The 22,051-nt window shown below is 38.8% G+C and overlaps 1 protein-coding gene across 4 annotated transcripts in view; it reads right to left on the bottom strand.

Moving 5' to 3' along the window:
- Positions 1–801: 801 nt before the first annotated feature.
- Positions 802–22,051, bottom strand: part of rhobtb4 (Rho related BTB domain containing 4) — a 52,273-nt gene continuing 31,023 nt past the window's right edge. For all 4 annotated transcript variants that reach the window (XM_055200062.2, XM_055200061.2, XM_055200060.2 and 1 more), the window contains 8 exons: positions 21,856–22,041; positions 20,609–21,410; positions 19,777–19,996; positions 16,654–16,772; positions 6,373–6,523; positions 4,639–4,727; positions 4,338–4,443; positions 802–4,246 (listed from right to left, as the gene is read on the bottom strand). In XM_055200062.2, the coding sequence (XP_055056037.1) occupies positions 4,065–4,246; positions 4,338–4,443; positions 4,639–4,727; positions 6,373–6,523; positions 16,654–16,772; positions 19,777–19,996; positions 20,609–21,410; positions 21,856–22,041 (1,855 nt within the window). In that variant the 3' untranslated portion in view covers positions 802–4,064. The remainder of the gene's footprint in view (positions 4,247–4,337; positions 4,444–4,638; positions 4,728–6,372; positions 6,524–16,653; positions 16,773–19,776; positions 19,997–20,608; positions 21,411–21,855; positions 22,042–22,051) is intronic.

Genomic DNA, 22,051 nt, shown 5'->3' on the forward strand with positions numbered 1-22,051 from the left:
AGGATCAAATTGGCAATTAGACTGAACACCTACCACATTGTCTGTCAAAAGGAATAAGTGCTAAAATACAATTGACAGTCTTTTTTTCCTTAGACTCGTAATACGGGCCGTTTGTTTACTAGAGATGAAGGTGGATTTCAAAACACATTAGACAGAAAGAAAGCTGGATCTCTGCCCATTAAATGAGGTCAGTACTTATTTAAAAAAAAAGTAAGGTTTACTACTCATCATCACAATATAAACCAAACCCAATTAAACATGTTGTGAAATACAGGCCTATTATCTCTTCCCATACACTAATTTATATCACCTTGATTATTGAAAATAGGTGAAGTGTGCAATTTAAAAACACTCGTATCCCAGCCTATTTTTAGGAAACCTGTATTTTTTCGATTCCATTTGGATATAGTGGTGCTGAAACTATTTACTGTCAGCTGACGGTAGAGGGCGCAAGTGTACATCTGACACTCTCCAAATGTAAATGAGTATACAGTACAGTAAAGCTCACTGCCAAATTTGTATGATAACAATAATAACGATAAGAGAGAAAAAAATTAAATAGTGGAAAATCATTATATATATTTTAGTATTCATATATATATATATATATATATATATATATATATATATTAGTGTGCATATATATATATATATATATATATATATATATATATATACATATAAATATATATATATATATATATATATATATATATATATATATATATATATATATATATATATATATATATATATATATATATATATATATATATATATATATATATATATATATATATATATATATATAAATTTATAACTATACATATAAATAACTATATATATGCATACTAAAATTACCTTTACTGAAACAGAAGGCGGTGGCCTATTTAAGTACGATTAGAGAACAATTACAGGACTTTTTGTTAATCAAAGGCACAGATAACACAGGAGTAGACCACAACTTTTCGAGACGTCTCTCATTTCTTTATGCCGTACAACGCATACACTTACATTGAATAACCAAACCTAGAACAATATTAAGTGTCACTAATAATGAACATGAAGCAGTTTCCAGGAAGAGTACTATGTATTTTCACAACATATTATGTGGCTTATGAGGGCTTTTTTTCAAAACAAGACAAAAGTTCACGCTGACTGCTTAACGTTATTCATGACTACATGCTAACTCGGAAGCTGGCACTTAAACCATTCATCTTACATGTAAACGTGCATCGTTAATACTTCACAATTTGTCATTTGGGACGATTTTGGTTAAATTGAATCAAAAAAGCATTTTGTATCTAACTTTAGGCTAAAGTGCATATTTAACAAGCAGTTATACTGTTAGCAGTTGTTAGATTCAAGTGTCTAAACCAATTTTTATTCTTAAATTGGACCTCCGGTAAACAAATCATCTAAACCTTCTAGACTATTAAAAGCCATGTATCTCAAGTTAATGAAGGCATAGCACAAGGTAGGAAGACTCGGACGTCTTCATCACAGCAGACATCAAAGTCTTATAGAAAGTATGCAAGATTTTTTTCATGCAAGCACAGAAATACAGGGCTGTCAGAAGCACCATTTTAATGGAAGAAACCCATTCCATGCTACAAAATGTAATCTATTTTTAAACGTCATGGTTTTAGAAACAGTCAAATGGCATGCACATCAAAAGCAGACCAAAACGAAGCAAAAAAAGTGCAAAAAGAAACAAAGTGCTAACAAGGCCGAAATCACCACGGCAACAAAGCTTTCCATCCTGGGACGTAGTGTCTATCGATGCTAATTGTGTTTTCCTAAGCACTTATCATGAGTCGATGTACCTTTTTGGTTTCATATAAACTATTAAAAAAAAAAATTCTTTGCAGCACCAGTCTGCAAATAAACAGTAAAGTTATACATTCTTAAATTTACTTTTTATGAGTGCTTCTACAAGGCATTCATTTACATCACCGACCTCATAAATACTGCATTGGCGTTTCATCAGGGACAGGTGAATGTCAAAATCTTTGACAAAGCAATGCTTACAGACTCCAAATTCGTTTTTAATTTCTATATTATTAGCGTGCAGATCGGCCTCTCGGGGTCTGTGCGCGTCTATTTTTGTAGCTGTTGATGATTTCAGCTTGTCTGGTGAGAAAAGCAGAATGCAATCTTGAGAAGGCGAAATCAGGAAGCCAGAAATAGAAAAAAAGTGCCGTGAAGAAATGTCTTGGGTTTCTCATTCACCTCCAAAGTAGCTATTAATAACACTCTCGTTAAAAGGCACGAAACAGGCAAAACGAACATGCTTCACCAAGACTGTACAAGGAAAAGTGGAACATGGTCATAGGCACTCATGTACTTAAATGGAAGGCAATTCAGACAGACTAGCAAACGGATTCAATGCTGATTCAACGCTGCACCGCAGCGCAAACAGATCTGTAAAGAGGAACCAAACCGGGAGGAAATGGTATATTACAATATCAGCGTCAGATAAAGCTTTCATTCGGAAAAAAGAAGCATGTTTAGAAGCTCTTGTTGAGCCGTTTCGTTATTAAGATTGTCAAACAGGTAAACTTGTATAGAGAGGTGAGTGAGCGGTCGAATAAAATTTAGCATGCAAATCCTGAGCACCGATTTTGTTAGGAAAGTGCAAAGTGAGATTCGAACTTTGAAGCATCACAATGCAACGTATCAAAGACTACAGGAAATGAATTGATCGTTTCTTCCTCTGTATGGTTAATGCAGAGGTAGAGTAAAAGGAGCATTAAAGGCGGGGTGCATGATCTCTGAAAGCCAATGTTGACATTTGAAATCACCTAAACAAACACGCCCCTACCCCAATAGAATCTGGACCTTCTTTTGATAGACCCGCCCCACACATACGAAACCCATGCAACGATGTCTGTTAGTAGACACGCCCCTTACTGCTGACTGGCTACAAGTGTGTTTTGGTACTCGGCCCGACTCCCGTTTCCAAAGTGTTTTTCAAAAATCATGCACCCTGCCTTTAACAGAGGGGGCAGATTTAAGAAACACCACAATCTATTTATTTTTTATTTTTTGGTTATTTTGCCAACCGCTTGAATTTAGCGCTACTAAATGCTCGGATTCTTAGATGCAAATATTTATGATTTACAAACAAATAAGTGGCTAATACTTTCTAAACTCAGAAGGCATGGGCGCCACCCAGTGGTGAAGTTGAAAGGCAAGCAAGTCAAGTAGCTTGGTAGTGGTCACGTCACAGAAAACGATTTAATGTTATATAGCTGCAAATTCTCTCACGGCAGTGGTATAAATAACCCTAATAGTTCACTCGCTGTTTCAGTAGATTTTGGTAAGGCGTTTGTGTCTGAATGAGATTGTGTCTGTCTTTGGTGCTTTGCTAGAGCCTATGAGTGACAGACCTGAAAATAATACCCTTCTGTGTTTATGCCCCTGGCCTATCGCATTACCAAATATTACAAACAGGAACAACTAAATTCAGAGCCAGTAAGGGGCAGTGGAAGATCTAAAATGGAGATATTTTTGCGAGAGACATAATTTTGAAAAAGGGCGACTACAACCCAAAAAATCGTATATCCCTGCCGTCATTAAGCTTAAGCTAAGTTTCAGCTTGTATGCGCTGAACATGACGGGTCTCACAGAAAAAGCTAAACACAGCAGCACCATGCAGCATCCGACGGCCTGGGCGCCAGCGCACAGACAGGGTGCTGGTGTTAGTGTGTGTGGTCTTGTATAATAATAACAGTCTTTAAGAGTTCAAATCAGGTCATTGCAAAAATGGCATGATGCTGTGACCTCACACCTGCTGCATTCGCACAGTGAAACACGTAATGTTGAGAGTGAGAAAGATTATAAATGTTCTTCAAGCCCCATTGAATGACACGTACTCTGAGAGCTCGTGGTGGGCGTCCGCTAAGGCCCATCGAGGAGAGGGAAGATGAGGGGCAGAGAGGCCCGGAATAATTCCCAGAGCAGCCGGGTCGGACACGCCCAGACGTAGAAACGGAGTTCCTTTGGGCTCGGAGGCAGAGATGAGTGAAGGGTTGAGGGGGTTGATAGAAAGAGTTAACCATTTATGATATATGGGGTGCGGAAGAAGATGGGTGTCTCCAGAAGCACCATCCACGTTTAGTGTGTTGCTTGCGTAAGATCTCTTCCTCGCGCTCTCGCTCTTTTTGAGAGCGAAGGTAGCGGTCTTCCTCCTTCAGGAACCAGACGGGTGGCCAGCGATGCTTCTCAAAGTGCTTCTGGTTTTCTACGCAAGTGAGACAAAAGACGAAAAGTCAAAGTTGGACAGAACTGTCAAACGTAACAGATTCGCCAGGATTTCCAGAAAACATCCTTACCGGCAGACATGGTCTTCATCTCTTTGGGATATTTGCGACAGACGCTGTTATAGTTGGTGCAGACGTGATGCAGACACCAGGCAGAGAGCTGTTTGGCATTGTGGAACTACAGCAGACAGAAAACAAGAGTTGAGCCGCACACACCATCAAAGAATGATTTTTGTCAATGAAGCTCATTTAAAAAAAAAATCTCAACAAGAATGAAGTAGGCAATTCTGTAATGTCTTTAAGTTGTTTTAAAGCCACGTAATTATTTGCATTTGCATTGCACTATTAATGCATTCATCTTTATTAATGTTACCTGAGATAACTCCAGGTAGGCCAGCACTTGTCCATCAATGTCCAACCCTTTAACGGAAAACTGCAACAGCTCCTCAACGGCATGTTGTTCTGTAGACCATAACAAAAAACAATAAAACAAGTGTTAATATTTCAGCCATTAGGCTTAATGGTTAACATTTGTCAAGATATTCCATCACAACAAAACCCCCTGAAGTGACACTTTTACTTGACTGAGGTTTCTTACACAAATTCAGCATGCAGATGTGGATGCAGATGTCACATTAGATGTCACTACATATATATTATATATATATATATATATATATATATATATATATATATATATATATATACCACGGGTCTGTTGAATGCTGCATTCTGATTGGCTGAGAAATGTTCCATGGGTGTTGATTATTTTTCTGTAAACCGCACACCTAACTTGTCAAATGTCTTAAAAATAGGCACCAGAGCAATGCATACATCTAGATGAATCTCATTCAAAATAAAAGTATTTTTTGCATAATATATGACTTTGTGATGTGTGTAAATATTATGTATATTTAAACACAAACACATACATTATATATATATATCGATGACGATAACAAAATCATTTTGTTGACGCACCTTTTTTATGACGATAACGCGCCGATGACAAGCTAAAATGGCTCAAAGGTGACAAAAACATGACGAGCCGCTTTCGAGTTTTCGTTGACGAGACGAGACGGAACGAAAATAATTTTAAGTCTGACGTTTACAATGCATGTTATTTCTGCCTATTTTGCATGAAATCTGTCCGTTTTCGCAAAAAAGTATCAGCAATCCTGCCGCTTCCTCTCCTTGTTTTGTGTACGCCCACCACCCGGCTGCCAACATGCCGCGCACCAGATTTAACACAACAACAACACACCTGCGGCTGTGGCGAGTTCGAAGGACCGTGGCGGTGACGCCAATAAATGGAAACGACGAGATGATTTATGGACATACTTTCAGTTTAATCCATCAGAAAGAAAAACAGAATGCATATTGGGAGACGACGGTAAATGTGGCCACAAACTAAGTGGGAAGAATACCACCAACCTTAAGTGGCACCTGAAGGCAGATCACGCAAATTTTTTTTAAAGGTAACTAACAAGTCACGCTGTTAACATATCATACACATTCAATTTTACTCGACAATCGGCTTGTGACACATTTCATGGTAAGCTTAAGGTTTCACATGTATCTACATTTCCAATACATTTTGTGGTGTATTTAAATAACAAGGCAAAGCATGCGTTTCTCAACTTTATAAGCGAGGTATCAGCGTAACACCCAAACTCAACATGAGGGTATATCAGGCTCAACTTTTTTGTTATGACATGTGCAGAAGGCACACCGACTAAAACAACGGCGAGCCCTCAGGGAGAACCTTAATGCACATTTTAATAGTATTAAATACACCACACTTTTTAACCTAAATTAATTTGTTAAATACTTTTTTTTTTCTAAAACTATTAAGTTTATAAGTGACTAAAACTAAAAAGCATTTTCGTCCAAAAGACTAAGACTAAAACTAAAAGAGCTGCCAAAAACAACACTGCCCACATACTTGTGCTGATTGTCTACAAGCATGTTTTGGTACTCGGCCCGACTCCTTTTTCCAAACTGTTTTTTAAAAATCATGCACCCCGTCTTTAATCGGAATTATACAGATGTTTTGCAATGTTCACTGTTTGCTTTAAGGTAAACACAGAGCCATTGCCAAACGTACCTGTTAGAGCTACAAGGCGGGGAAGACAGAGGCGGTTGGCTAGTATTATAAGGTCGATTGGCTCCAGTTCAGGACATGGTGTCAATACACCGCAGTAGAGATACTCCAGAACTGCTCTCATACAGGCACAAGTGGTGTTCGGAATGGACACCTGAAAAAGAGAAAGAAAAAAGGGGATTAATTAGCAAAAATTAAGAAAACTTTCTGAACACAGACTTCATAACCCATGCTGAGGAATGTTTATTCATAGCTCATCTCCAGGACATAAGAGGCGGATTGATCCAAGGACGAAACAATCTGCTCTGCCCCCTCCCCTATTGAGACCTGGCCACTGACCATTAGAGGACACCTGACACTAGTTGGCAGGACCCAGAGCGAGCAGGAAATGGGTCAAAAGGCGATGAACGTGTCCAGGATGGCTCACAGAGGAAAGGGTTATAAAAGGGTGAGGGCAGTGGTCGCCACGAGGGGTCTTTTATCCTTCAGGAGATTAAAGCACTGTGGGAAATCGTTGACAGTCTCAGCTTAAAGCTGTGGAAAAATAACTCTGTGGGCTTGTCGCTAAGGGAAACCTGGCCTCTGCATAAACAAGGGCCAATAAGACAGCCTACAGGAGACACTGTCATCATATAACAGTGAATACAGAATATGCTTTACAGAAGAAACAATGTTATGAAATGTTATTCCCAGCAATATAAAAGCCACATTGATAGTTTGGTGCATTTCAGTATCATTTAGGCTTAAAACAGTTTAGAACCTGATTACCTGTAGTGCCTTGAGCACCTAAAATGAGCATGGCTGTGAACTTATAGGCATGAATGAAAGTAAATGAAAATGAACTCAAGAATGAAATGTCACCTAAATTTCAAGAGGCAATAAAATGGATTCCTCAGAGAATCTGGATAAAACTGGAGAGATGTGGTGGGTGTTGTGTGACATTGATGAGATCCCTGGAGGCCACATGACATCATGTCCTAACCCCATTCACATCTAAAATAGGTAAAATGGACAAGAGCTTTTGTTTTGACTCTGCTTTGGCTGGAGGGTGGGAAGCAGACAAAAGCATGCTTATTCTTTCAGTCCCAAGGAACGGCCAAGGAATTAGACACAAAGAGGAAAGTGCTGGGCCTGTGCATCAATCCATGGCAACCTTTTGCTCTCGCATTGGTCAGATGAAGCAGTTGTTCCTCTGTGAATTAGGACAGGATGCAGTGGATTTAATTGCCTCTTACGTTACCCTTTTTTAATGACTTTGTGCTTATAACGCACAGAGATTTAAAGGGACACTCCACTTTTTAAAAATATGCTCATTTTCCAGCTCCCCTAGAGTTAAACATTTGATTTTTACTGTTTTGGAATACATTCAGCCGATCTCCGGGTCTGGAGGTACCACTTTTAGCATAGCTTAGCATAATTAATTGAATCTGATTAGACCATTAGCATCACACTCAATATTTTTCCTATTTAAAACTTGACTATTCTGTAGTTACATCATGTACGAAGTACGACTTAAAATGAAAAGTTGCAGTTTTCTAGGCCGATATGACTAGGACTCTCATTCCGGCGTAATAAACAAAAACAGCAGGTGCAAGGATATTACGCAGTGCCCGAAAAAAGTCCCCTTGGTAACTTTCAATAACAGGGAACTTTTTAATATTATTAATAATACGCAGTGCCCGAAAAAAGTACCCTTGGTAACTTTCAATAGCAGGGAACTATTTTTTATTATTAATAATACGCAGTGCTAGAAAAAGTCCCCTTGGTAACTTTCAATAGCCGGGAACTATCTTATATTATTAATAATATGCAGTGCCAGAAAAAGTCCCCTTGGTAACTTTCAATAGCTGGGAACTATTTTATAACTTTCAATAGCAGGGAACTTTTTATATTATTAATAATACGCAGTGCCCGAAAAAAGTCCCCTTGGTAACTTTTAATAGCGGGGAACTATTTTATATTATTAATAATACGCAGTGCCCGAAAAAAGTCCCCTTGGTAACTTTCAATAGCTGGGAACTATTTTATAACTTTCAATAGCAGGGAACTTTTTATATTATTAATAATACGCAGTGCCCGAAAAAAGTCCCCTTGGTAACTTTCAATAGCTGGGAACTATTTTATAACTTTCAATAGCAGGGAACTTTTTATATTATTAATAATACGCAGTGCCCGAAAAAAGTCCCCTTGGTAACTTTCAATAGCTGGGAACTATTTTATAACTTTCAATAGCAGGGAACTTTTTATATTATTAATAATACGCAGTGCCCGAAAAAAGTACCCTTGGTAACTTTCAATAGCAGGGAACTATTTTAAACTATTAATTATACGCAGTGCCCGAAAAAAGTCCCCTTGGTAACTTTCAATAACAGGGAACTATTTAATATTATTAATAATACGCAGTGCCCGAAAAAAGTCCCCTTGGTAACTTTCAATAGCAAGGAACTATTTTATACTATTAATAATAATACGCAGTGCCCGAAAAAAGTCCCCTTGGTAACTTTCAATAGCTGGAAACTATTTTATATTATTAATAATAATACGCAGTGCCCGAAAATAGTCCCCTTGGTAACTTTCAATAGCAGGGGACTACTTTCAGCTGCTGCCTAATATCATTGCGCCTCCTGCAGCCATGTTATGGCAGCAAAGTCCTTGATTATTATGCTAGAATGAGAGTATAGTTCCTAACCACATCTGTCTAGAAAATGGCAACATTTAATTTTCTGTCGGTCTTAATATATGATTAACAGAAGAGTCAATTTTTAAAAAGAAAAATATTGAATCTCTTTGGATATTTTTGTGTGCGATGTAAATGGTATAATCAGATTCAATGGATTATGCTAAGCTATGCTAAAAGTGTTAGCCCCAGACCCGGAGATCGGCTGAATGGATTCCAAAACGGTAAAACTCAATTGTGGAAGCTGGAAAATAAGTGTTCCTTTAAGTCTGGAATATAAGTTGCTTTTTTACGTGTACGCACAGTTAAACACATGTCCTGACAATCAAAAGGGATGTAAAAATGCATCATACTGTGTGATTATTTTGAACGAATGGATAAAGACAACAGAACTGGTATTTGTACGATTTGCACTTCTAGGATTTCATAATAATTGATGCAAGGAGTACAAAGCTAAACTATCAGTATCAGTAGTTGTCGTATCGGCACAGAAATTTTGTATCAATGCATCCCTAGTCATAATACAATCTATCCTAATTCTATCACAAAAGCAGAAGTTTGTGGGACCATATCGACACATATCGCATAGGTCAGAGATGTTGCATTAGGAGGTGACAAGATGACACTCAACGGTACTTCAGAAGCCTTAGGGGTGCCCTTCACCTGCCTGTCTCAAAGCCAATTAACAGAATGTCAGTGTGAATGTGACCTCTCATTATGGCTAAAGGGCAGACTAAAATGACGCAGAGGGGACACAGATGGTAACTTCCTGCTAAAACCTAAAGGTAACAATGCTGCTGTGAGGGAATGGAAATTCTGTTTGCCCAAATCAAACAACTCACAAACTCTAGTTTAAGCAAACAACCCATCATTTACTGTGGAAATGCACTGCATGTTGCCCTTTAATTTGCCTTTTTCCAACCTCGACAAGTGAGAATCGGAAGACGATAATGAAACTACATAGAAACCAAAGGGGGTCAAGACAAAGGGCTCTGTTTGTCAGGAAGTGTTCACCTACACCAAGCAACCAGACTCCCCCTTCTCTACTAACAATCGCAGTGCACACCGAAACCACATACTGTAGACTCCACCTTAATAGTCTTGTTTTTCACTTCGTCTTTTTCATCTCATGGGAAAAAGGCGAAAAGTTCTGAGCTTCTGTTCGCTGTTGTGCTTATCACACACAGATCTACGATGTTGACAGGAATTCTGACACCATAGCATCTGCCATATGTTCAAATACTGCCTGTCTTTCTGGAAAGCTGTGCACAAGAAAGAGCGACCGGTCCCGAACAGACGGCAGACCTGAGAATTCAGTTTAATGCGATGTACAAACTTGACATAAAAGCAAAGTTATAAATAACATTTCAAAGCGATATAGCACAGATGTTGCAACTGTCCTCAGTAATAACTATGCACTGCCTAACCTCAAAAACCTTGAGATATTTTTCCACAGCGCTAGAATAGTAAAGCTTGCATGTGGTACAACAATCAAGGACAACTCTTGACTTTGTGCGTCATTAATTGATGTGCAACAGTGATGTACAATTAAAGATATAAAACATTTGGGAACAATTTATTAGCTTTACTCAACTGAATGGCACTAAATATTTGCCGTGTCTTGCAAGTGCTTATACAACACCGTCTGTTACAGCTTCTACACAGACTATGAGAAGAATCAGCTCTACTCAAAACCTCATTCTATAAATAGCACAGCGTTCACTACAGCTTGGGTCCCAGGCCAAAAGACTTCGACTATGGGTCACGTGGCAGCTCTGTGTCACATTATTATTGTAATGTATGAAGCATGCTCAATTTTAACAGTTTATTAGCATTGGTGGAGCATTTAGCACAAATCCCAATAATGTTACTAAAGCAACAATTACTCATGAAAGAGGCACCAAAAGGTAGTGCTGTAGTTCGAGACCGGTCTCGGTCTCAAGACCACTTTTTAAAGGTCTCGGTCTCGTCTTGGAATCGACCGCATTTTTACTCGGTCTCGTCTTGGACAAAGAGGACTCGGAATTTTATTTCAAGACCGGTCAAGACCACAACTGATGGCACACTGCAAAAAATTATTTAAGAAAAAAAATTCTTAGTATTTTTTTAGTAAAAATATCTAAAATTCTTAAATTAAGATGCTTTTTCTTGATGAACAAAACCACCCAAGAAAATAAGTCTAGTTTTTAGAGCAAAAATATCAAATTTAAGTGATTTTGTGCATAAAACAAGGAAAAATATCTGCCAATGGGGTAAGCAAAATTTTCTCGAATTTTTCTTGTATTTAGTGTTTAAGAAAAAGGTTCAAGATTTTTTTGCTTACCCCATTGGCAGATTTTGTAGCTTGCTTTATTCACAAAATCACCCAAATTTGACATTTTTGGTCCAAAAACTAGACCCATTTTCCCGGGTAGTTCTGCTCATCAAGAAAAAGCATCTCAAAGAATTTTTTAATATTTTTACTGAAAACAAGACAAAAATACTAAGAACATTTTTTCTTGAAAATCATTTTTTGCAGTGCACATCACAAATTTATTTTTTATCATTAATTTTAGTTTATTCAGGTTTGGCATATGATGTTGGCATTGTTTAAGCATTGTTTAAGTTTCTCCCAATGACAATTTTTCTAATTTTATTACTAAAAACACCTGCATTGTGTTCAGTGGATGGCAAGTCATGGAAAGACAGTTCAGATTAAATGGTTAAGTTGATTTCAGCTCTTTAGTGTTTGTTCACTTTTATTTGCTTATAGACAAAGATAAATTCCCACATATCTGCAATGCCTTTGATTATTTTATCAATTTCTCTGACGGCAGACAGACGCACGCACGCACGCGCGCGCACACACACACACACACATCATATGCCTAATCATATGCATATTCCACATTTTATCATAAGTGTTTTAATGCAGTGACTTGCAATGGTCTTGGTCTTGACTTGGTCTCGGCCTGTCTTGGTCTTGACTCGTTCTCGACTCTTTAAAGTCTTGGTCTTGTCTCGGTCTTGGCATGTCTTGGTCTTGGTCATGACTTGGTCTCGGTTTAGGTGGTCTTGACTACAACACTACCAAAGAGACAATAAAGTGGTTTGGATGTGTACCAAACTTACCAAGTACGTTTTTTTATCTGAAAAACTTAAAAATACCTTTTCCTCGCTCCATTTTTGGTTGTAATCTAAAGGTATTGTGACTAAAAACATACAAAATGTTCTCAATTAATTGAGTCAAGGTTGCACAAATAAAAAAAACCTAAATAAAAACATAATACACTTAATAACAGAATAATTAATAAAGAAACCAAATCAGACATTAAAATCAAACCCTATTTAAATTCAACTCTTGACCCACGACTACATCAAGCTTGTCAGAGCATCACCGAGTTTACTCATCTCTGACCACAACATTTTGCTCTCTAGGTGACATCTCGCAGCCAATGCTGTCAGACTAGAAAAGCAGATAGCATCTTATTTCCTGTATCAGTATGTGTGCTGTAAATCTAGCTCCCTGTAATGTACGTAATGTAATACAGGGTGATCCTGTTCAGCAGCAGACTCGGGCACCTATAACCCAGCCAGTTTTCTGTGTTGGTCAGCCTGGTCCTGAATCTCTGCCCTCGGGGAGTTTGACTTTCTAGAACTTGAGCTGACAGCCGGTAGGCCAGGGAAATCAGAGAGCGTGCATGGGATAGACCTGGATTGAGTTATGCGCGAGTGAGATGCTTCAGAACAGAATACAGCGAAACCTTACCTTTGACACCCTACTTAATAGTTTTGAATAAAAAATGCATGAGCTAACTTTGTGCCAAGAAGGGTCTGTGATATCGTTGTGAATAATTCCTAGAAGAAAAATTATATTGTAGCTCGACTGATAAAGCGTAGAAGTACCAACCACCAGGTTATTGAACACGCACAATTTGATAAAAATGTGTTTGAAAATGTTTAACCTATACCGGTTGTTTCAACTCAAAATGCATTGTTGGGTTTGTCCATATTTTACTCAATCATGGGTTAAAAACAACCCAGCCATTTTAAGAGTAAATTATTTAAAGGAACAGTATGTAAGAAATTTATATCAATTAATCATAAAATGGCCCTGATATGTCACTAGACATTAAGAAATCATTTTCATTTCAAATACTTCACTGACAACAGTTGTCTGGCCAGGATATTGTCATTTAAAAAGTGGAGTTGCAGCCCTCAACTGATGTTGATGTTGTCATTTTGTGTATTAGCCACCAGTTTTGTGATTGCAATACCAGTTTTGTCCACAATCCTACATACTGTTCCTTTAAATAAATGTAAATGAGTTATTTAACTGAAAAGATTATCAATTAGTAATGTGAGGTATTTGACTGAAAAGTTTATGACTCTGAGGGGTGGTTTCACGGACAGGGATTAGTTTAAGCCAGGACTAGGCCTCAGTTTAATTAGGAAATATAGTTTTAACAAACATGCCTTACTAAAACATTACTTGTATGCATTTTGAGGCAAAACAAAGGGCACTGATGTATTTTAATATATGTCAGTGCAAGGTGTTTTCAGTTTGGACAGCTCGCCTCTTACATTTATTTTAGTCTAGGACTAGTCTAATCCCTGTCCGGGAAACCACCATTAAAAGTCATAAAATGTAAAAAAAACTAGACGCTTACTGTACACATTAAGTCTTGTGGTGCTGAGAAAGTTACTAACTGTTTTCTAGGAAGTGCACAGTCACTTCCTGTCACTGCAAACTAACCAGTGTATAAGCAACACATCACAACTCCAAGTTCAGTACCAGAGCTTTAGTATTTCAATAACACTTTACAATACGGTTGTAGTAGTAAACATTAGTAAATGCATTAACTAACAAGAACAAACAATTAAAAATATTGTTTATCAGCATGTATTAATTCTTGTTTATGTTAGCTAATGTCAATACAGTTATTCATGCTAGTTCAGGGTACATTAACTAATGTTAACAGTTTATACGTTTGATTTTAATAGTATATTAGTAAATGCTAAAATGAACTTAAACTAAGATAAATAACTGCTGTAGAGGTCTAGATCATTAATAGTTAATGTTAACGAATGCATTAACTAGTTGTTAACAAATACAACCTTATTGTAAAGTGTTACCTTTATTTCTTCTCGAGATTTTGATATGCATGTGTAAATATTTCAAAACACACAGCACCTGATGGCTCACATATCAGATCATATCAAATGTTAATGAGCCAAAACAAATAAAAACACCTCTTATCTGTTGAATGCATAGTAGGTCATCCAGGTACTATAGATTTTGCCGACTACCTTTGCTCGAACGTGGAAGTAAGTGATATGACGCATTTCCTTTCCGGTGTGAGACTTCCGGTTCAATAGCCAGCCGGTAGAAAACAGTGTAGTGGGAGCTCGCATAAAACAGGATTTAAACAGTTAATATTTACTACACCTGTATGTACGAACCAGTGTGAGGATGAAATTAAGAAGTGGCTTGATATGAAGATATATTCAATCATTTCGTGTTGTTGATCGGAGGTGACGGGTCTTCAATGCGCAAATATAAAAGCACAGAGACATACCAGTGTCATTACAATGGGAAAGTCAGTCGAGTGTTTGTACATGGGATTTACCAAGACTTTGTGTTTTTAACTTTTCAAAGGCTAGTTCAAAATGTCACAACTGTTCCTCTGGTGTGAGGTTTTTTAAACAGCAATTATTAATGGACTTGTTTATGGCGACACGACGAGCTTCACGCGGTCCGACACAGTCAGCAGTATCTATCTTTCGCATTCAGCACATTGTAAGTTATTTGAACAAACCATAATAAACATATTAAACTACTACACTACATGTATTGAGTATTGTTTTCGTTTTATGAAAATATTATTACATCGCTTCTTACGCAGGTGGAGACATGAGCTTATGAAATTATTTGCTTACTTTTTAAAGTATTTGCTTTTTCATTTAAAACATAACAAAAGTCCTCGCAAAAACATTACGAACTATTATAAACATTAACTGAGCAGATTATGTCGTATATATTCTGTACTGTAGTCGCATTTTTGTAATAATATATAGTAGCCGAATAAATAAACCAGCTAATCTGCATATTTGTATCAGCATAATATTAGTTGTTTTTAAACAATTATTGTATTTATTGTTTACTGGCAGTTTCTATGAAAGGTTTTACTGGATGGATTTGTAAATACAGATCATGAGTGCATGTGCACCACATACACATTCAGTTCTTCTGCATGTATTATGGTTAAAACAAATGTTTTATAAAGATTTACTGCGTTTGTATTAGCTATTATAGCAACCCCTAACTGCAAAAATTATGTCGGTCTTCCTGGATTTAATAATAAACATTAAACAGATAGTCAAAATGGCACACTTGTGTCCTTCACAATAGACTACCATTAGCTTTACTGGCTCACCGGAAGTCATAAACAAGAAAGCTCAAAGATGGCCCCGCCCACATTTACGTGAAAAACAGGTGGATAGTATGGAAGTAGGCAATTTCGGACATAGCGCATGCCTTTGGAAACGGTTATATTTTACATAACCCAAAACTTCTCTATCATGACTCATACTATTACAAAAACAACATTTGCTTCTTAATATGCACATACGCTCAGAAACTACAATAACCTCGTAAAGTTGGTCCTCAACCTCAAAGATATCCTTATAGACACCATTCTACTACAGTATAGTTTCCCTGCCCGCCTCATTTAACAGCAGCACAGACACAAAGCACATATTTCACCGAATATCTCAATATACATGCGTGTGTTCCTGCACGCACAGGAGCTCCTCTACTATTTCAGCATCTGTCTGCCTAGAGTGCTCCCCTTAGAGCCGTGTTTAGTCCTGCAGGGCTGGTATCTCATTCATATGGATGAGATTGCATCAATGTGGGCCAGGCTGTCATAGAGGTGGCCTAGTTTTAACTACCTGTGCCACTTTCTTATTGGGATTTGTCAGAGCTCCAGGGTAGGAAGAATCAAGGTGACTCAATCTAATCAGTACTTCAAGTTCTTCCATAAATAGGTTTTGGTGAACCTGGAATAGTTGTGGTCAATTTCTGTCAAGCTTTAAATCAAACCCTTATCATATCAAACCCACTTCCTTGTTTTCTGACTGATAGGTATTAGCTTGTAACGAAAAAAATCCTCCTTACCTTACCCCAATTCACATCTGTAAGCTTATAATGATTCATAAATTGAGCTGTCGGGTCCAATTTCGCAAGAAATGTCAGTTTGATGTCATTTGACTCAAATATAAGTGTGTAAAGCAACCAGAAATGTTATTTTTTAAACAGAGATGATGATATAGAGCAAAATTTATGGATTGCGGCTTCAAGAACTCCTAAAAGCCAATGGCATTGTACATAATATTAATATTTAAATTATTTAATTTAAATTATTTGCTGTTCATGTTGCATCAAAATTGGTATCGAGAATCACGTAATTTTAATGGTATCAAATAAAATGTATTGACATAGACTAACATATTGAACTGATGTAGCCTTTGTAAGCTCCTCAATAACGTCTTACGCACTGGAGATCTTGATTTTGTATATATCCTTAAAACTGAAAATAAAATATGTATCATTAAGATTTGTTCACCTCCTCAATGTAGCTCTCCATGAAGGATCCACGAAACATGGCTGCCATCCAATCACAGCTTGAGATGAGCAATGGCTTGTGGGCCGGCAGATATCCGTCGTCCAATCGAAACACCACATCTAAAACCGGGAGGAAAAGAGCACACATCTCGGCGTGTGTCACAGAGTCGAGGCTACAGAGGGGAAGACAGGTGGACGAACGAATAGAGAGACAGACGAAAAGACAGACAGACACACACACACACACACACACACACACGCACACACACACACAGACCAATAATAAATAGACAGATAGACAAGGCTAAAAATAACCCTGCTGAAATAAATAGCTTAAACCAACCCAAGCTGGTTTGCTGGCTTTGCCAGTACTTTTACCTGATCAGATTGGGAGGCAAGCTGACCTCCAGCTTAGCCAGGGTTGAAGACCAGATTAAACCAGTTCAGCGAGACTGGTGGACCTAAGATTAACACCTAAGACTGACAACCCAGCTTGGATTAGTTCAAGCTATTTTATTCAGCAGGGAAGACGACAGAAAATGTAAAGGGAGGGCCAGACAGATTGTGATAAGCAGGGGGAGAATTTATTTTAGTACTGAATTCTTTAGAGACTAACGTGGAGGAATCCATGAGTTCATTGTGACTCAATGAATCTATTCAGCAGTTAAGTATCACTTGTTATTTTCGCTAGTGAGCACCAGATAATGTCAGGGCAGCCGTTTAGTTATATATGATGTGGGCATCAGAAGGGCAAGATGAAAGAAATGTTTGTTTTCACAACTTATGTTTTATTTTGTATAGGGGCAAGCAAATCTATTTCTAACGCTCCAGTTTTTAAAGTTTAGCACAACCGTGAGGAATGTACAATAAGGCCACAATGGAGCTGAAAAAATGTGCTGGCTTTCAAACACGAGAAAAGCACCTTCATGGTTGGGTAATGAGATTATGACAATTGCAAATGATGCAATGAAATAACGTGTTTGGAGAAACAGGTGTGTTGAAAGAGGTTAATTACAACAAACATGCACACAAACGCACAAGACGTGACAACATCAAAGGGTTAGCCACAGAACAGAAATGCAAACACATTCAAAAATGCAAATAGACTGCAATGAAGGGGTATTGTATTGCACTTCACTGAGTATTTTATCCAAAACACAAAGACAAAATGAAGACAAATTGTACAAATACAATTTTCTATTCCAATTCCACCGGATTCTGGAATTGAAATTAGAACTCATGAGAATCTAGTCGCTACAAGGAGCTCCTGCATGTGACAAGCTGACACAAAGTAATGGAAATAGCATTAACATAATTTAACAATTAATATGTTCTATGCACTGTAAAACCTAACAGTTAACTTAACTCAAACCATTTAAGTAAACGGGTTGCAATAGACCATTTAAGTTTTAAAACACATAAATTTAAGTACTGTGAACTTGAGTCATGTGCAATTATGCACTTATATTTAAGTAGCGTGAACTTAGTGCATAACTGCATATGACTCAATTTGTTTAAGTTCACAGTACTCAAATGTATGTGTTTTAAAACTAATGCAACCGGTTTAATTAAATGGTTTGAGTTGAGTTAACTTTTTTGTTGAGTTAGGTTTTACAGTGTACAAATTGGGACAACTAACCCCCCCCCCCCCAAAAAAAAAAATGTTTGCACCCCTCGATCATATTCAGCAGTTCTACAAGTCTACAAGTTAAAGGTTGACGAATGGAAAACAAGAAATTTTCATTTCTTATTGAAAAACATAAATAAATAGATGGAAGGTTTGCGAATCACTTTGGATCGCACAATGCAATAGGCATGATTGTCATGAAAAATTGTATATGATAAGATATACAACAGATTTCTTGTATATGTGGCAACTACAGTGTAACCATTTACACTCACCTAAAGGATTATTAGGAACACCATAATAATACTGTGTTTTCAGAACTGCCTTCAGAAATGCCTTAATTCTGCATGGCATTGATTCAACAAGGTGCTGAAAGCATTCTTTACAAATGTTGGCCCATATTGATAGGATAGCATCTTGCAGTTGATGGAGATTTGTGGGATGCACATCCAGGGCACAAAGCTCCCATTCCACCACATCCCAAAGATGCTCTATTGGGTTGAGATCCGGTGACTGTGGGTGCCGTTTTAGTACAGTGAACTCATTGTCATGTTCAAGAAACCAACTTGAAATGATTTGAGCTTTGTGACATGGTGCGTTATCCTCCTGGAAGAAGCCATCAGAGGATGGGTACATGGTGTTCATAAAGGGATGGACATGGTCAGAAACAATGCTCAGATAGACTGTGGCATTTAAACCATGCCCAATTGGCACTAAGGGGCCTAAAGTGCGCCAAGAAAACACCCACTACACCATTGAATCACCACCACCAGCCTGCACAGTGCTGCATGATGGATCCATGTTCTCATTCTGTTTACGCCAAATCTGAATGTCTCAACAGAAATCGAGACTCATCAGACCAGGCAACATTTTTACGGTCTTCAACTGTCCAATTTTGGTGAGCTCGGGCGAATTGTAGCCTCTTTTTCCTATTTGTAGTGGAGATGAGTGGTACCCTGTGGGGTCTTTTGCTGTTGTAGTCCATCCGCCTCAAGGTTGTGCATGTTGTGGCTTCACAAATGCTTTGCTGCATTACTCGGTTGTAACTGTTATTTCAGTCAAAGTTGCTCTTCTATCAGCTTGAATCAGTCCTCTGACCTCTAGCATCAACAAGGAATTTTCGCCCACAGGACTGCTGCATACTGGATGTTTTTCCCTTTTCACACCATTCTTTGTAAACCCTAGAAATGGTTGTGCGTGAAAATCCCAGTAAGTGAGCAGATTGTAAAATACTCACACCGGCCCGTCTGGCATCAACAACCATGCCACGCTCAAAATTGCTTAAATCACCTTTCTTTCCCATTCTGATATTCAGTTTGGAGTTCAGGAGATTGTCTTGACCAGGACCACACCGCTAAATGCATTGAAGCAACTGCCGTGTGATTGGTTGATTAGATGATTGCATTAATGATAAATCGAACAGTTGTTCCTAATAATCCTTTAGGTGAGTGTTTATATCCAATGAATCCCTTTTAAGTAACATTTCAGATTGCTTACCAGCAAAGGTGCCCTTGCACAAGCATTCTTTGATGCGGTTGGCACGACGCACGTGGAAGGCTTTGGTAATCTCTTGGTTCATGAAGCTCTCTCGGTTCAACACATTGGCCACCATCATGCGCAGGTCGAAGACTTCCAGAAGTTCAGCGATGGTGGCCACCTGCATCAGGTCCCCACGCCCCTCATCCAGGTGACCTGTGTAAAGGTACTGCAGTACTGCCTGAAAGAACCAAGTGAAGAGAAATGGTGACACCATGTAAACACCTTAATCAGAATAAAAAGAGCCAAACAGACTAAAAATCTAAGGGGTGGTTTATACCTTTTGTAATCCGCTCATAAGGACATGTAAACACTTGATCGGATTGATAACTGAAAGTGGGACGCTCTGCGCATGTGCAATGACGTAGAAATGGCGTAAAGATGTATGACACAAAGAACGTGACCTTGCGTGATCAGTGCAGCACAAAGCTGTGTGTGCTCACCGTTTATTAATTGTGACCTGAAATAGATGTACAGCAATTTTAGGAGGATGGCTTGTTTGTGTATCTTGAAACAGAGCAAACTATATTTGTGCAATATGCGCATGTTAAATAATCAAATCTGATTCGAAGCTTGTGCCGTATAAACACGCACATCAATCCGATCACATTATTAAGTGTTCATGTAAACGCCATGATAGGATTTATCATTCAGAATGATTTTTTTCCGATGGAGGCAAAAGGTTTCCATGTAAACGTAGCCACTGACTTTGAAAAGCTATTTATGAACATTTTTATGCTCTAGCTTACATTGCATTACTGTAGCTTGTGTGACCACGCGAGTGTCTTCTTACCTGGAATGGCTCTTTCTGAATGAGATCGTCCATAGACACTACAGTCATGAGTCTTTGTCTCCCTGTCACAGGGTCATCCACCATCTCCAAATAGACCCCTAAGAAACCACGTCCCCAACCCAAAAGAGCACGTCCAGCTCTTTGGGGTCCCATAGAGCATTGGCTCCTGGCAGGTAGAGCATTATCACTCTGTGAAGTCCTCAAGGAGCCTTGCTGCAACATAAGCAGCCTGTTAGAGCCCCTGGTACCTCCTTCACCGTCCTTATCAATGTCTAGGCTCTTGGTCCGCCCAGCCTGTTCTTTGGCTCCTCTTCGGCTCTGCTCCTCTTCCTCACTCCCCACTGAGCTTTCCTCGCCCTCCTTCTCCTCACCGGCCGTCCCAAGATCTATTGTAAAAAGGTCGTAGAACTTAGAGCAGGAATTGGCCAGGTACACCTTATGGGCGAAGACACGAGTGGTCCCACCCTGGAGGAGAAACAGGACATCTGCGCATAAGGTCTGGCAAAAGAGAGAGTCCGGACCTTCTCCATCAAATGGAGGAGGATCGGGGATGCCCACCACAGGACGTGGTGGTCTGGGGGGCAGGAATGGGGCTTGGAGAATGGGATGCTGGACTTTCTTCAGATGAGACTTCCAGAACTGAAGGTGGCGTCGAGAGATGAGTGCAGCACGGATAGCATTATCGAACACATCCTTAACACCAAACTGAGCAACGATGCTTGTTTCGTAGTATGGAATGCCTAGTTCCTTGGCGACCTCGTGGCCTCGCTCCGGGGGCAGGATGTCTGTGGGTTTGACGGGTCTTGTGAGGGGAGAGTAAGAAAAATATCAGAAGCATTGTCAAAAGCCAAACACCAGTAACAAAGGACAGAAAGACAGAACTTGTTTATTTTAAAGGTGGGTGCATGATTAAAAAAAAAACAATTTGGTAAAGGGAGTCGGGGCGACTACCAAAACACACTTGTAGCCAATCAGCAGTAAGGAGCTTGTCTACTAAGCGACATCGTTGCCTGGATTGCATATGTGTGGGGCGGGTCTATCAAAAGAAGGTCCAGATTCTATTAGGGTAGGGGCGTGATTGTTTAGGTGATTTCAAATATCATCATCGGCTTTCAGAGATCATGTACCCCGCCTTTAAGTACTGTATTGTGTATGCATGCAAGTGACCACATTGTTTCGTGAACAAAACTTTTCGTGATTAAGTAACAAAATATGAGCTACAAGTGGGTGTAGGATGTGGTCCGTACTTGGCCAAGGGCCGGCGAGCCCTGTTAACAGCATCCAGATCAGCGTAGCGCAGGTCCAGCTGGCAGCCCACCAGGATGATTGGGGTGCGGGGGCAGAAGTGCTTAATCTCAGGGAACCACATGGAGCGGACATGCCGCAAGGAGTTTGGATTGGCCAGAGAGAAGCACAGCACTACCACATCTGATCTAAACATAC

The sequence above is a fragment of the Misgurnus anguillicaudatus genome, chromosome 22 (genome assembly GCF_027580225.2).
Source record: "Misgurnus anguillicaudatus chromosome 22, ASM2758022v2, whole genome shotgun sequence".
Taxonomy (NCBI): domain Eukaryota; kingdom Metazoa; phylum Chordata; class Actinopteri; order Cypriniformes; family Cobitidae; genus Misgurnus; species Misgurnus anguillicaudatus.